The sequence below is a fragment of the Mesoplodon bidens genome (genome assembly GCF_964165515.1).
Source record: "Mesoplodon bidens genome assembly, chromosome: X".
NCBI classification, from domain to species: Eukaryota; Metazoa; Chordata; class Mammalia; order Artiodactyla; family Ziphiidae; genus Mesoplodon; species Mesoplodon bidens.
The window spans coordinates 54,111,588-54,127,995 of NC_138163.1; the positions used below are offsets into that span (position 1 = coordinate 54,111,588).

The 16,408-nt window shown below is 41.2% G+C and overlaps 1 protein-coding gene across 2 annotated transcripts; it reads right to left on the reverse strand.

Annotated features, from left to right (window-relative positions):
* Positions 1 to 6,079: 6,079 nt before the first annotated feature.
* Positions 6,080 to 10,843, reverse strand: ARMCX3 (armadillo repeat containing X-linked 3). Of its 2 annotated transcripts, XM_081221384.1 has the most exons (5): positions 10,707 to 10,843; positions 10,098 to 10,177; positions 9,740 to 9,800; positions 9,397 to 9,467; positions 6,080 to 9,128 (listed from the first exon to the last, which is right to left on the reverse strand). In XM_081221384.1, the coding sequence occupies exon 5, from the start codon at positions 8,977 to 8,979 to the stop codon at positions 7,843 to 7,845; it is 1,137 nt and encodes a 378-aa protein (XP_081077510.1). In that variant the 5' UTR covers positions 8,980 to 9,128; positions 9,397 to 9,467; positions 9,740 to 9,800; positions 10,098 to 10,177; positions 10,707 to 10,843; the 3' UTR covers positions 6,080 to 7,842. The 2 variants fall into 2 exon arrangements, with proteins under 2 accessions (XP_081077510.1, XP_081077511.1); XM_081221385.1 differs by lacking the exon at positions 9,397 to 9,467.
* Between the last annotated feature and the right edge of the window lie 5,565 nt (positions 10,844 to 16,408).

The window sequence follows — 16,408 nt, forward strand, 5'->3', positions numbered from 1 at the left end:
TAGAAAATTTGAGTAGACAAATTATGAGAGATAAGATTGGAAATGTGATTGTAGACCTACTACTAAAAAAGGAATCAGGATCAAATGGTTTTGCAGTTCAGTTCTATCTAACATTTAAAAAGGAGATAATACCAATATTATTTACACTCTACCAGAAAAGAGGAAAAAAATTGAAGTTCACTAATGAATTTTATAAAGCTAGCAAACCTAAGACCAAAACCTGCTAAAGGTAGTACATAAAAGGTAACTATAAACAAATATTAATAATAAATATAAAAATCAAAATAAAACATTAACAAACTATAAAACTTATAAACAAACAGAACTCAGAAGTCTGGCAATAAAAAGCTCTATTATGACCTAGTAGGATTAGAAAAAAATTCAGCAGCTACTTCTAATGGGTACCAACAAGTATAGAAGAGAATAACTTAAATATTGAAAGTGCTTTTTACCAACAGTCAACAGCAATCCTCATTCTAACCATGAAATGCCAAAGTCATTTCCACTAAAACCAGGAACAAGTCAAGGTCATCCACAATCTCTATTTTTATTCAATAGTATTTTGGGTGATTCTAGCTATTGCAATAAGATAAAATAAATAATTAGTGTAAAACTGGGAAAAGTTAAAAGCAATTTCTACTTACAACTGATATGACTGTATTTGTCTAAAACACAGAGGACTATTTAAAAATCACAAAGTCAATAAGCAAAATAAAAGAGGTGGTGAGGCAAAGATAAACACAAAAAAATCAATAGCTTTCCTCTATTCTAGCAAGTTTTTAGGAAGTATTGCACTCTAGAGACCATGTGCTAACATTATTTTCTTATTTCTTTTGCTTAAAAGGATATATATTACTAATGAAAGGAGTATTCTCTATCAAACTCATCCATAGAATGTTTTAATCAATTGTTACTTCAAACAGTTGTTTCAGTGTCAATGTGTCACTGATGTTTATTTCAGATTTTTCATTATATTATTTTCTCTATTTGTACACAAGTGTCTTTTACAAATTTAGATCTGTATCACTACCAGTTTTTTGATAAGAATATTACTTTATCTTGTAACTGTCCACCAAAATGTCTTAATTCATAGTGCTCAAGCTTTCTAGATCTGACAGTTCATTCCATGTTTCAAAAAGATCGGTTTCTTACCTTCGGTTCCAAGGCACATGTGACAATATGTAATAACTCCCCTGCTTGGAAGACTGAGTTAGCTAGCGGATTTTCAAACTCTCAAATACACCAATTAGCTTGTTCATTGTCAATGCTTTTAGTGAAGTGTTGTCACACTCGTGTAAGTCACTTGCTAGACTACTTTTTACAAATTGTGGCATTTTCATAGCCCATAGTGCACTATATTTACCCTTTGGTGTTTCAAATTTCTTCATAATAGACCCATAAACAATTAATTACTAGTATCACAACCCAATACTATTCATTCCAACTTTAATAAAACAGGTTCTGTGATATAGGACTTCACCAACAGTCTTCAGTGCATCATGCCTCAAAGGTAGCAAAAAGAGCAATAATGTTTCCATTCATAGAGAAGAATAACATGTGGTAAATAACCTATAACTAATAATCTCTAAAAAGTTCTGTCAAAAAGTGGAGAAAAGGATGGCATATTCAATGTCTGGGGATGGGAAAAAGAAATAAAATTACATCTCTACTTCATACCACATACAAAATTATATACCAGAAGGATTAAACACACACACATGCAAATAGCTATTTTTAAAAGCTTGAAGAAAATATTAAAAATTATTGTAAACTCTTGGGGTAGGAAAAGCTTGCCTCAGCATGTCCAGAATCCTAGAAGCCATAAAGGGAAAGGCTGAATTATATGACTACCTAAATATGCAGCTCTTCTACAGAAAAAGACACCATGAACAAAGTTAAATGAGGTAGGATATGCAAGGAAATCCACACATGATGTATTTTAAGTGAAATAAAAGTTGCAGAACAGAACAATATATGGACTGTGATTTCATTTTCTGATAAAAATATGAATATGTGTATCATTTATGTTTAAATACATATAAAACACATTCATAGTAGGTAACTAAAAATGGGCGAGATAAGGGTAGTTTTACATTTTAATTTATATTTTATCTGTTTTAGCTTTTAATAGAACTGCTATGGTTTAAGAAAATACAATAAAGAAGATTAAAATAGAGTTCATTATGAAAAATAATCTCTCAGAGTGGTGTTAATTCCCAAATCTGTCTCAGAGTGGTAGTCAAATGCCCAGGTGGATGCATAATCCTGTCCACCAATGCAGAAGCTATAATATGGCCTTCTTCCCCAGATACTAATTTTTCCCCTTTCTAAGTTAAAACAAATATGTCTGGGACTTCTATTGATAGTTTTAAAATAGCTGAAAAACAATTCCAGAGTGTTACTGATATGTTAATATTTCCCCAATTATAGTCATTTCCACCTAAACACATGTGATGATATACGTATGACATTTATAGACATTCACAAGTTATGACATTCATAAATAAAGATTTAACTTTTATATCAGAAGAAAATCAACCAGAATTTAATGGAATTTTAAGCGACATGGTGCAATTTAATAATTCCAATTTTGGCTATAGATTACACAGACCAGCATAACAAGAGCTGATGATTGATGATGTTAAATAATAAGTGATTACAAAGAATCATTCCCCAAGTCAGCTTAAATGGATTTAAGATTCAGAAAATATTTTAAATATTGTTTGTTTTATCTGGTCTTGCCTAGATTCCATCCTTTCTAATATCGAAAAGAGAATCCAATTTAATTCATTTTAAATGATGGAAGAAGGTAAAAATTAAACGTTTTCTTTTATTGATCCATTTCATTATGTCACGGTTTTCATTACAGCTTATTGAAAGAAAGCCACAAAAATTAGCAAGATTATAGTTAAACCACATTTTAGCAAACACTGAAATAGAAATGGAAAAATAACTAAAGAGGAGACAATTCATTTTGCTTGAGTTTCAAAAAAAAATATCATTACAAGTTATCATTACTCATCAAAAAATATCCAGAAAAGAAAGACACTAATCAACATGTAGGAGAGGATGCATTGCAAATACTACAGTTCTCTCCTGTTGTAAAAGTATACATCTCTCAAACTCTGTGTGAAAGCTAATTGATAATATATCTTAAAAGTCATAAAACTACCATCAACTGATGATCCACCTCTGGCAAAGGGGTATCTAGGCAGACAAAATTTTTAATTGTGTCCAGGGAGAAAGATGCTCTAGCTCTTGAATACAAGTATTTGATTTCAGCCACAAGTCAATCTCCATAGCAGATGTGGATGCACCAAGTTCTTCTATTTTGACAACACTAACATCTAGCTGAGTGAGCTTGCCCTGATTCCCTGAGCACTAAATAAACAACCTTCTGATGATAATTTGGTTTCTGATGCACATTGACCTTAGGGACAGAATGTTCTGAGCAGCCAACACTAAGAATCTGATCTATTTGGTAATTACATTTCTTATCGTAACATAGACTGTCATTCTGTTATTTTATTTTCAGAAAGAAATTCCACCCCATTTAATAACATGTTATGTCCATGTGCAAACTTAGAAAAATGCTCAATAAACAGAAGGCTCTAATGCCCAAACAAACATGCTTGTACTACACTTACTCTTTCACTTTTTAAAATGTAAATGGTCAACAGGGCCAAAAAGTTACACTTAGCCCACTGCCAGTGCTGGATTGAATTCCATTGGCATGAACCTGTTAGGATAAAGTTACCCATCCAATAAGGCTTCTTTCCCACCCCTTACCTTCTCCCTCCACTCAGGCTTACCCCCAAACCCAACATTGCCCAAGCCCTTAACACAAGGCCTGAGAGGGACCCAATGGAGAGGGGAAAGTATGGAGATACACATCTCTGAAAGTAAATATGTGTTATCCTGCTTGACACCACGCCTCAGGGCAGAGCAAACCAGGGGTCATTACCCTAGTCTTCTGCACCCCGAGAAGGCAGCACGATAGTTCTGGTTTAAAGGCAAGGAAGAGCCACAGTTTAAACAGAGAAATCAGAAAAAAACGTTCAACCTGGGATGTGATGTAAAATTAATGTAAAAAGATGGCATTGAAAGTGGTCATAATCACTCTTCAAAATAACCATTCTCAAGGGAAGTTAGCAGAGAAATTAACCAAACAGAGGCATAAGCACAAAACTTGCCCAAACCACATCAATTTGCTAAACCTACACTTAGAACCTCTTTTGAAACAAGGCAAGTAAAATATGAATTTAAAAATAGAAAACCAGTTTCCTGAGCCTTGAAATATTATGCTTTGGGTGACAATTTATAAGAGAACTATACTCCATCTTTGTAAAATTCCCTTTGAACACATTTGACTGGGATAGACCCACTTAAATTCCTAAAGCCATTAGATGAGAGAAAACCCAAAATAGCAGAATATCCTCTGAGTTTCTCATTTCCTCAGTTACCCAGAAGTTGCCAAGCTCTCTAAAGAGAGGACCCTGGCCCCTCCCTGCCCCGATGAGCTGCCACAATCACAGAACTGTGCCCTTCCCAAAATGTTTGAGAGTGGCAGCCTCCGATGTGAAAGCATGAGGACATCTGCGTGTGGCTGGGCCGGCCCTGTGGCCTCCCCAGACCAGGCAGTCACATATCTGTCTCACACAGCACTTACCGAAGTCTGGGTGATTCCGTGCCAAACAATACCAGGTGTGGGACATCAAAATTACATCAGTGCACATAGGGCTGTGCCACGTTAAGACTGGTGCCTTCTCAGTCTCTGTTCAACAAAGGTCCAAAAAATCTTGGCATCCAGCCACACCCAGGTCACCGTATTACCCCAGCAATGACAAATATTATTCTGTATCAAATGCCCACCGCTGCATGACCTGGTGTCATGGGAATTAAGCGGTCACCCACAAAAGACACAGAAGCACAAAGAGGCTACTGCCAATGGTCTCTCAGAAGGAGGAAAGGAAAAGACAAGTGTGAGGGAGGGATAGGGAAGAAGAATGGGAAGGGATGAGAAAAGAGACCTGCAGGAGCAGATGGACACTGGTCAGACCTGTGCCCCTGCTGCACGGTGGCTTTTTATTATGCAAATTGACCTCATTTTTCACCCCATGTAGAAAAGTCACTCAGCACCCCAAGTTCAACATGGCTTGATCTGAATATTTTTTAGATGTTCAAGATACAGATCCGGGTCAGGGGTCAAGTTTGTTCTTGCTGTCTATTTTCTTAAGTATCTCCAATGAATGATTTTTAGTAGAAAAATAGAAAAATTTTAAATCAGGCTCTGAAAATTCATCTACAGTATCATCCAATTTGATGTATAGAATATATAGGTATATGGATAGTACAACTGTCTGGAAGGGTATCCACAGTTGCAATTCTATGCTTCTCTCCCCAGCTGCCACAGTCCCTTACCCAGTTCTTTCTGCAGCCCTCCACTCTTACTCTCTGCACCTTCTCTCTGGGGATCACATCCACTCCAATGTCCTCAATTATCATTCATCCTCCAGTGGCCCCCAAATCTGTATCTATAGCCTAGTCTTCTCTGAGCGCCAGGTCAATACATTCAAGTGACAATAGGGTGTATCCATCTGGATGTCACACAGTTACCTCAAACTCAATTTATTTTAAATGGATTAGGCTTCCCCTCCCAAATCTTTTTCTCCTGCCTAATAGAGCAAGAAAAATGTTAGTTCCCTTTACCTTCATCCCATCCTTAAAACTGATGTCGAATTAGCCCCCACATGTTCATGATTCAATAGGGTCACCATACCCAACAACTTTAAGCTAACCAGTCCTTGGTCCTTTTGTCTACTATAGGCAACATTAGAGTAAGTACATGGAAGCCTGAGGCTAAAACGAGATCATAACTGAACAGAGATTTTACCCTTTCCTGGCCTCATGTATAAAGCAGGATAACATCTCCAAACTGACTAGGAATATGTTGTGAGGGCAGGTGAGATCATGTCTGATGAAACACTTTGTGTCCTTAGAAATAAGAAAACCCTATTTCTTTGAGAAATTACTGTAACAGTTGCCTTGCAGGAATGACATCACTCTACACAGTGGTCACTTAATAAGTGCTAAACTTTATTGTTGTTATTATTTATTAAATGATGCTGACACGTGGCAGAATGCCCCCAGTGAAACAAAGGTCAACCAAAAAAGCTATCAACCTTGAATTCCAGGGAATTAAGCGTGCTCACTTTTCTTAGTTAACTGCTATGTGCCAGAACATTCTAAGTATTTCCCATGTATTACTTCATTTAATCCTCACAACGAGCCCCATCTTCAGCACTCATCTATTATTTCAGAGAGAAAACTTCAACCCATCTCATGTTTAATCTAAATATTTTTTCCACTCAGTACATGCTCCAATCAATCACCTGCTCCATTCCCAACATTTTTCTTTTCCAAAAATTTTTGACAAAATCAGTATTTGTTTTAGATAAATAAGAACACATAGATGAATAAAAAGTAAAAAGGTAAAGATTACTCTATCCTTCCACCCAAAGATAACCACTGTTACTATTTGGGTGTCTGTAATTCCAGAGTTTTTAATGTCTACTTAAACATCTTATATTCTCAAAAAAATGGAATCATACTATGAATACTGCTATCTAACCTACCTTTCTCACTTAACAATGCATGATGAATATCGTTCCCTGGCAATATGGATTGCAAGTGACATATTTATCTTATACCGTGTGAATATTCTTTAATTTATTTAACCAATCCAGTGTGCTAAATTGTTTAAGTTGTTTCCAGTTTTTACTATTTCACACATTGCTGGGATGAACAGCCTTGTACATACAGTTTTTGGCCAATGAATCAATTATTTCCTTAGGACAAAGGGTTTACATATTTTAAGCCTTATGATATGTATTACAAAATGGCCCTCCACAAACCTTGTGCCAGTGTAAGCTCATTCCTACCACCAGGGTTTGAAAGGATCCATTTTGCCACACCCTCAAGCACACTGCACAGTGGGTGAGAGAGGAACTTTTATATGAATTCCAATTATTCTTTCTAGTCAAAATTATTTACTGGCTCTCAGCGTTCAGTGGGATAATATTCAAACAGTTCTCCACAAACTGGCTTCAGCCAGCTTTCCAAATTTATTTACTTCCCACCCTTACACTCTCCACTCTAAGCAGACTAGTTTCCCCCTTACTGTCATAGGAAGAGTTCCTACCTCCATGCCTTTCTCACACCAGTCCCCCATCACTCCCATCATAGGGAATGCCTTAACTACCTATCCCATAGAGGACTCATTTTAAATGGCCACTTCCTCCATAAATCTGTAGCCGACTATTGTATCCCACAGAAACTTTTGCTTCCTCTGTGCTCTGAACGCACATATTTGACGATGAATATATGCTTGAGATATTCTGTTATCTTTTTGTTTGTATGTTTCTTATCTCTCCAACTAGATTATAAACTAAAAGACAAGGATGGTTTCTTTTCCTTTCTTATTTTTTCCAGCATTAACACACAACTTTATTGATGACACACAAATTAAGTCAATGCCCATGACAGGAGGGAGCTTATTTATGATGAATAGGTTCACTGTCACTTATGCAGAAGAAATAGTAAAAATATTTCAATCTAGGCAGTGAGATAAAAAGCAACAAACTTGTTTTCAGAACAGGTAGTGATATTCATTCATCCAGCTTAGACCTGAAGACCAACTCAGATAAATATCAGCGTTGATGATACAATATGATATTCATTACTCAAAATTGGCAGCTGAAAGGATTCCTTTACCATATAAACAAGGTGGAGAAAAGGAATAGTTTACAATGTGTGTTGCTTCTAAACTACAAAATCAAGAAGTTATTCCTGGCTCTTTGGAAACATATGCTCAGCCAGTTTGGCCATGAATTTTCCAACTTTTACTTTCACCAAAAAATCATGATGGCTTTCTATCCCCAGAATCTTATCAGCACATACTTGAAATTCTTTTAAAAAGAAAAAAAGTGAACCTTCGCTGAATTGATTCTGAGTAGGTTCATTTTCCTCCCATTTAAAATTGTCATTTATGTTCTCAAATATGACCAGAAGTTTAAGAATCACCTCTTTGTTCTCCTTCTTATTAAAGAGGGAACCCAGTGAAGATGGTACTTGGGCCCTGAGCAGTTCTCTAATCATGGCTGGATTTTCAGCCAGATTCAAAAGGAGTTTCAAAACCTGAAATTTGGTTTCTTCATTTCCTGCTGAAAATAAACGAAAAAAGTCTGAAATGGAATTAGCAAGCATGTGCTGATACTCATTAGTAACAGTCATGTTCGTAAGCAATCTTAGTCCCGCCAGCTGCACAGATGAGTTCAAGCGAGAAGTGATTGTGTCATCACACACTTGATTCATGTATATCTTAAGCCTGCGCTGATTTTCAGCATTCACACTCAAGTTATTTAGGACAATTAAAGCCTTTTCCTTAACTATGGGATCCCGAGTATTAAGAATCTTTGCAACAATTGGGAGACCACCCAGATCACGAATAATATCTCTGTTAAATGCGTAAGCAGCATTGTTACCCAGGGCAATTAAAGCTGCTTCGAGAATATAAGGCTTTTCAGACATCTCAACCAAGCAAAGAACTTTTTGCAACTCTTGAGGGGACAAAATAGTATCATCTGAATTGGGGGAAGCCCTTTTCTGAACGGCCCGACGAGCCCGGGTAGCTCTGGCCCTTGCCCTGGCCCTAGCTCTGGTCCCAGCCTCAGTCCCAATCCGGGCCCAAGGTGGGTACCATACTATACCTTTGTTCTCACTGTTGTCATCATCATCATCAGACCAGTCATTGTACCTGGCCCCAGGACAGTCCCCATCATCCACGTCGCCAGACCCGCCCTCAGCCATTTTCTCCTTGTTCTGTTTTCTTCCCCTGGTCAGTCTATAAATGCAATAGCAGGCGCCAGCCCCAATCACCAGTCCTGCGGTCACCCAGCCTACTTTCCTGGCGTAGCCCATGCAATCGTCCCTGACGATATCAGGGACCGAGGAACAGAGTAGTCACAGGCTGGGGGAGGAGGGCTATGTGCCTGGCCTAGGTGCAGGCCTTCGGAGGATGATTGTCTTCAGCCACTTCAAGGCCACAACAGCTGATTCTGGAGGTGGACCTTAGGGGGTGGAGGAAGGAAAAGGGGTTTGAGTTTCTCTTCTCCTTGTGTTGTCCCATGCAGAGAGTTGCACAGAGGGATAAGTAAATGAGTTCTTGGCAGAAAATGTAGATTGTTAACAAGCTCTTTCCTCATTTCACTCTCCCCCTACCCTCCGCAGTCCACCCCCTCTCCAAGCCTAGATAAAGGCAACGGAGCCCACAGTCTCTGCTGGGCCCTCAGCCACCCCAACCTCGGGTGTTCCCAGGGAGTGGCACCTTGCACTAACCTCCTTCAGACAGGCAGTTTGCCCCTTCTTCCCTCCCCTGGAGGCGTGCCACGCCCAACAACCCTTGCAATCTGCAGAGGGACCAGAGCCAGTGAGAACTGAAGCCTTGATGGATTGACTGTTCATTCCTTGCTTTCCTGATTCACCTATCTAGGTTGTCAGATTTAAAAAAAAAAAAAAAAACACCTCTCTATGCCATCCAAAACATGCATGTGCCTGCCCCTTCCCTAGCCTGAAATGGGAGGGATGTTAGGGAAATAAGGTAGGATTGGGTGAGCCTGCCCAACCGCGGGCGATTTCCAACCCCTCCCCCATTCCAAGCAGCCCCCACGCCCACACCGACCTCTACTGATCTGAGGAAACTTCCTCCCTCGCTTCAAGTGGTGCCACCTGCTACAGCAGACCTGCAGGATGACAGATCGAAAACATGGGGACTAAATACTGTTGAGAGAAGAGGATTATGAACAAACTATCTGATAGGTTTCCCTTCTGTCATTCTCCCCCACCCCACCCCCCGCGACACACGCGCGCGCGCTCGCACACACACGCACACACACACACACACACAGCGCACGCCATTTCGCCACAGTCCCGGGAGTGCAAGAAACACACTCAGACTCAGACCCAACCTCGATTATTGCCATCTCCGGTTTCTTCCCACCCCCACCACCGCCCCTGTTAGGGTCCCCATTTGGTCTTACCCTCAAATCGACCTTCACCGATCGGGGTTAATTTCCTTCCTCTTCTCTAGCCCGGCGTAGTGCCGCAACCTACGGAAAGACTGGCAACCCAGGAGAGGCTCGGACCCACAAAACACAGAGCCATAGTCAGGAAGACACAGTCACAGTCAGAAAGACGGGAAACAGCCGCTACCGAGTGCTTGGTGGACGGACCGGTCCCCAGAACAGAAAACTCTTTCGTAATTCGGAGGCCTGGTTGTCAAAGGTTTCCCACCCCTATGACCCCTCTCGGGGTTCTGCTGACACATCACGTTGCACTCCCCCCTCCCCATGTCCAGCCTTTCCCCGCCGGCACTGTCCTGGAGTACTGGGGGCAAACACCCAGGCCGCAGCTCCCTTTCCAGATTATGGCCTCGGTTCCACCAGATTCCCACCTCCCAATCTCTGAGCCCCTCCCCAAACACCCCGCTGCTCACCATTTCGCAGCAACGAAATGGGCTGCGGGCGGGACAGATGTCTTGGAAAGCCGGCGGCGAGTGGGAGAGACGATGGAGGCGCCCCAGGACCCGCGACGGTCTCCGCCCTGCGCCCTCGGCCACCCCCACCTTCTGGAATCTCCCAGGCACTGACCTGCAGGGATCCGGGACAATTTCCTTCTCCTCCTCCTTCTTGCCTCTGCTGCAGGCCCGCTCGCCCTCAGGGCAATGGGGAGCTGGTACTCAGACGGGAACAACGGCCAGAACAAGAAGGACTTCTGCACACGTCAGCTCTTGGTCACGTGAGAGCTACGTCATCCACCAACTCGGGTCCCCAATTTCCCCTCCCACCAGCAGTGCGGCAGAAGAGGGCCCGCCCCCCTCCATTCCCTCCCCCATATCAGGCCTTGTTACTCTTTCTTCTTTGCTAATCCCATCTCCCTGTAGTTGTGTTTGCCTTCCTCTGATTACCAGAAAGGGACAGCATCTTCCCCTGGGGTTACTGGCCACTTGTACTTTTTGAAAAATTGCCTCTTCCTTCCCTAGGCTCCTGGGGCAGCAACCTCTCCTTCCACCTCCCCACCTTCCAGCTACAAATGTCTACCATTTCCTCTGAAATCTAGTCCCAGATCTGAAAAGAAAAAGCCATCAGAAAAGGAGACCTGGAGTGAGTGTGTATTTTTTCTTTCTTAATGCTTTTTTGTTCGTTCAGTTCTGCCCTCTCCCACCCCCAGCCTACATTCTTTTTATGAGACAAGAATTTCTGTAAAGCTATTTTCATTTGAGAAAAAAAAGAAAGAGTGGGAGTTGGAGAGTGATGTTGGGTGATGGCCTCCAAAAGTCCCATATTTTCTCACTTGCAGGGAGTGTTACACACTTCACTCAAAGCAATCTTAATGTCTTCTGGGGCCTAGCATATAACACAATCCTGAATGAGCTCATCAGTGTGTCTGAGGATACATAAGTCTTCTGACTAGGCCAGTCTTCTAAACAGGAGACTTTCACTCCCATCAGTTAGCAAGGAAGAGGCATGGAGACCTCAGAAGCCAGTGACACAGAAAAGGTTGAGTAGAAATCACAACTATGTTGTGGATGTCTCTCACATAGAGGCACACACACTGACAAAGTGAGTGGCAGACAAAGAACATTACAAAATATACAGATAGTATCATCTTTAAATGAAATAGGTGTTAGAGGAACACTGAGACCAAGACAAAATTTGCTGAACTCGGAATCTAGCAATTAGTGTGAAACCTTTTCACTGACTGCTTTGATGAACTCAATGATTCACCTGTCAGCAATGAACAAACTATATAAGAGTGGGAAAAATAATAAAATAATGTCGGAACACGGGGTCTACGGTGGGATATGCCCTAATGTTTAAGATATAAGTTTATTATCTGAGTATAAATTTTAAGATCCACAGACCATATGGGAGTAAATCAAGAGTCTGGGAAGTTTGGGAACAGGCAAAACTCCAGGGAAATTCATATCGATGTAACTTCTGGAAGACAGTACTAGGATATGACTAAAATTTATTTTTTTCTTCCAGTTTTATGAGATATAATTGATACACAACACTGTGTATGTTTAAGGTGAACAGGATATGACTGAAATTTAGTAAGCAGAAACCAAATCAACTATATGATTCTGTGTTTGGAGAAAGATCATGTGCAGCAAGGGGGCTTATTTAAGCACAGGAATATATGAAAAGGAGAGTCAGAGGAAAGTGTTGATAGTTCCCACCCAAGCACTGTCTGGAGGAGAGGGAGTCTTGGCGAAGATGAATGGAAAAAATAGCTTTCTTTGGCAGAGCCATCCCCGTGATGCGTAAGTGTACTTCAAGTTTCTTAGCTGAGAGACACTTCTTAACATGCACCAATGCCCTTGCTCTGACTTCAGGCTCACCACACAACCTTCTGAGGTTGTGGCTTCCCAAGGAGTAGCTTGCCAACAGGGAGAGAATGGGCTGGTAAAACTGACAGAAACCTCTAGTACCCCTGAAGGTTGTATTTTTCAGGATAAATTTTTCAGTTGTCATTCCTTTGTGAGACTTAGCTTCCCTTGTGGCCTTCTTACAGGGAGAGAATGCAAAGATCCATGGGTTTGGGCATTCAGATATAGATTTATATATGTCTCTATGAATGGGAGTCTTTCCTTGACAGAGGCATCTGCTCTCATCGTACAGACAAAATCAGGTATTGATCATGAAGGGATGAGGACAAGACTGAACTGTAGATGCAACCTTGTCTACGATCTTGTCAGGGAAGCCAGGTAGCTTTAGCTTAGAAGACAGCCTTGTGCATCACCATTTCAGAATTGTACCTCTATAACGTTCACTTAATGTGAAAGTGAAAACTAAAGTATGCTGTGGCAAATAGGCCCCCAGCACCTCAGTCACAGCTGAACAAAGGATTCATATCCAAAGTAGTTAAAGGGCTCCTGCAAATCAACAATAACATCTGAAACAGTTTACATTTCTCTCTGGGAAAAGAAGGGAAGTGCATTTTACATTTTACATGCCCTGTCATTTTCCCCAGCAAAAGGGTGGGCATTGTGCCCAAAACAGACCAACTCAATACTCTCTTACTGAAATTTAAACCTTGAGCAGAGATAGAAAACCAAAAATCAGCAGAAGTATGGCATCCTGAAAAGACCATATATCAATTCCTTCTACCTAGACACCTCAGAGCTGATGCTAGTCTTCAACATTCATTTAAGTTAAACAGATTTGCTTTCTGTTGCTTGCAATTAAACAAAATTAACTAATACACAACACAAAAACCAATAACACAATACAAAAAGTAATATAGCTTTTTAAGATAACAATCTTCTATAATTTATTTTTCTCACCCTCCAAAGTTCCATTAGTGTTACCATCTGCTGATCCCTTTCTGTTTTTGGATACTTTATAAATCACACATCACATGTGACCATATACTGATTTAAGCCAAAAGGTTCTTTTTGGCAGTGGCTTCACATAGCCTTTTGAAGGCTTGTCTGAAGAACTGCTTAAGGATTTTCCATTTTTGCTGTTGAGATGGTATGTTAGGCAAATAACATGCCCTTAAATAAATATTTGTTGGTGGATTTATAACGGAGAGAAAAGTAGATTTTAAATGCTAGTCTCGGGCTTCCCTGGTGGCGCAGTGGTTAAGAATCCGCCTGCCAGGGGAGGGGATAAGGGTTCAAGCCCTGGTCTGGGAAGATCCCACATGCCATGGAGCAACTACGTCTGGGCATCACAACTACTGAGCCTGCGCTCTAGAGCCCACGAGCCACAACTACTGAAGCCCCTGCGCCTAGAGCCCGTGTTCTACAATAAGAGAAGCCACTGCAGTGAGAAGCCTGCGCACTGCAAGGAAGAGTGGCCCCCACTCGCCGCAACTGGAGAAAGCCCGCGTGCAGCAATGAAGACCCAACCAGCCAAAAATAAATAAATAAAATATTTTTTTTTAAGAAATGCTAGTCTCCAGGTTCCTTGGTAGGAATTGTGGGTCAAAATTACAGAGTAAGGGCTTCCCTGGTGGCGCAGTGGTTGAGAGTCCGCCTGCCAATGCAGGGGACACGAGTTCGTGCCCCAGTCCGGGAAGATCCCACATGCCGCGGAGTGGCTGGGCCCGTGAGCCATGGCCGCTGAGCCTGTGCGTCCGGAGCCTGTGCTCCACAAGGGGAGAGGCCACAACAGTGAGAGGCCCGTGTAACAAAAAAAAATAAAATAAAATAAAAATAAATTACAAAGTAAGAGAACTGAAAGTGTTATCCTTCCCATGGGGTTTAGGAAGTTTAAGAGAGGGAGTGGATCCAAACAGACAAGGTCTGACAGCCTGGGAGAATGGTGGTCAGGGGTTATACATTGGAATAATTGAAAAATATACCAAAGGGGAGAGATATTTTTTACTAATGAGGAGTGGTAAGAGTGGAGCTTTTGTCCTTGAAGGCTGGCTGAGTTGTGAGAATGAGTTCTTACTGGAAAGCCACGTCAATGACACTGAAGCACCCGCCTCTTTTAAGCTTTACATACTCCTTAGTTCTTTCTAATGTATATATTCAAAATAAATAAAAGCCACTTATATAAGTTCTTAGCAGCCAAAGATTGAATGATAACAGTTGAATCTGCGAGTTCTGTTAGTAAGGTTTCATAAATAGAATTCACTTGCCTCAGAGAAGCAAATAAAGGGCAATGAAAAGAACGGTATAAGGAGATGATGGCAAAATAAATGAGGTAGGGGTTTAGAGAGACGAGTTGTAATACTGGTTTGTTTGGTCTATAAAAGTTTGAGGAAGACCAGAAAGCTGTGACATGTTCTTGACTTCTGAATTTTCACCAGCAAGGCACTCTGGGCTTCCTGGCTCACCTCCTGAAAGGGCCTCCCCCACACTGGGGCCCCTCACACAGGGAGCTTCCTGCTGGGGTGTCAGATTTCAGCGTTCTAAGAAAGAGGCTGCCTGAAGGGACTATATTTAGAGTATGACTCCCCACCGGGGACAGCTGAATGTCTGGGGACTAAGTTCTGCATACTTTGTCCCTGAGTTCTGGGATTATTCTGAGGGGCTTGTATGGGTGGTGCAGTGAAATTGTAACAGAAGGCAGGGAATGAAAAGGACTCTTTCCCCTGGCGACTGCTTGGGATCCTGTAAACTGTGCCTTTTGTAAGAGAAAAATGACGGATCTCAAGGGTTGTCGCAGTGATTTACCTTCACCCACAGACTCTAACTACTATTTCCACTGGAAAATGCTGGACACTAGCCGCTGCTAGGGGGACATACAGTGCACGAATGACAGATACCAGAGATATTTCACCAGTGTAATGATGAAATGAAAATTCCATCTACCAAGTCTCATTTTCATCAATGGGATTGCAGGGAATCCTCTAATTTCTGGATGATTTATGGGTTACACCGTGAAACTTCAGAATAGATTTAAATAAAGACCTTTGACTGAAAAGCAAGCTCATCTGTGAAGTTACTGATTTGTAAGATTCACCTGAATTTGGGGTCTGCAGAAAGTCTGTCCTTTGAAGCTAGAATGAAAGCCATCCAGCAGTCCCCTCTGACGATCTCAATCGTGTGACGCCTAACACCAGGAGTTCAGCCAGGAAGAAGGGATAGTGGTTCACTTAACTAAACTGGTCACAATTAAAGCACTGATCACTTCACTATAGATTCATTTTATCCGTCAATTTATAAATCATATTGAAAACACACTGGCTTTATTTGTAAGGATATGTTTTTAAATTTTAATATGCTGCTTGAAAGCTGCTATTTCCTGTGAAGTCAGAAGAAAATATTTTCAGTGTGGTATAAATTAGCTTAAATCGATGAGCCTCCTTATTAACTAGGAAATCTTGTTATATATATACACATATATATATTTATATTTTCTGATTACAAAATAGTGTAGCTTGAATCAATAAAAAAGGAAGGACTGACGAAAGCGAACATAAATATATTAAAAATACTAACAAAAATCTCACTGCTACTTGGGCTTTTCTTCCCTGCCCCTCCGCTTAATTTTGGTGCAGAGACTGGTTGTGGGAAAGGGTAGAAATTAAGAAAGAGAGGACAGGAGCTTCAGAGCCAAGGAAAGGATAAGACATTTCCCCCAAAAGAAGTATAAGTAATGATAGACCCAGGAAAAGATGCTGCCCCTTCCTGTAATTAGAGAAAGGCAAATGCAAACACCAGAGAGCCATGGTCACTTCTGGTTTCTGGTATTGTTACAGAGGAAAAGAGTGACAGGGCCCAGTGTGATGGGGGGGAGGTACGGGGCAGGCTGGCGCCTGCCGCACTGCTTGTGGGAGTGGAAATTGGGGGCCAGAGCTCACTGGTGACGTGGTCGTCACGTGACCAAGA

Coding starts and splice junctions, on each gene's coding strand:
- ARMCX3 (XM_081221385.1), bottom strand. CDS start 8,979: ATGGGCTACGCCAGGAAAGTAGGCTGGGTGACCGCAGGACTGGTGATT.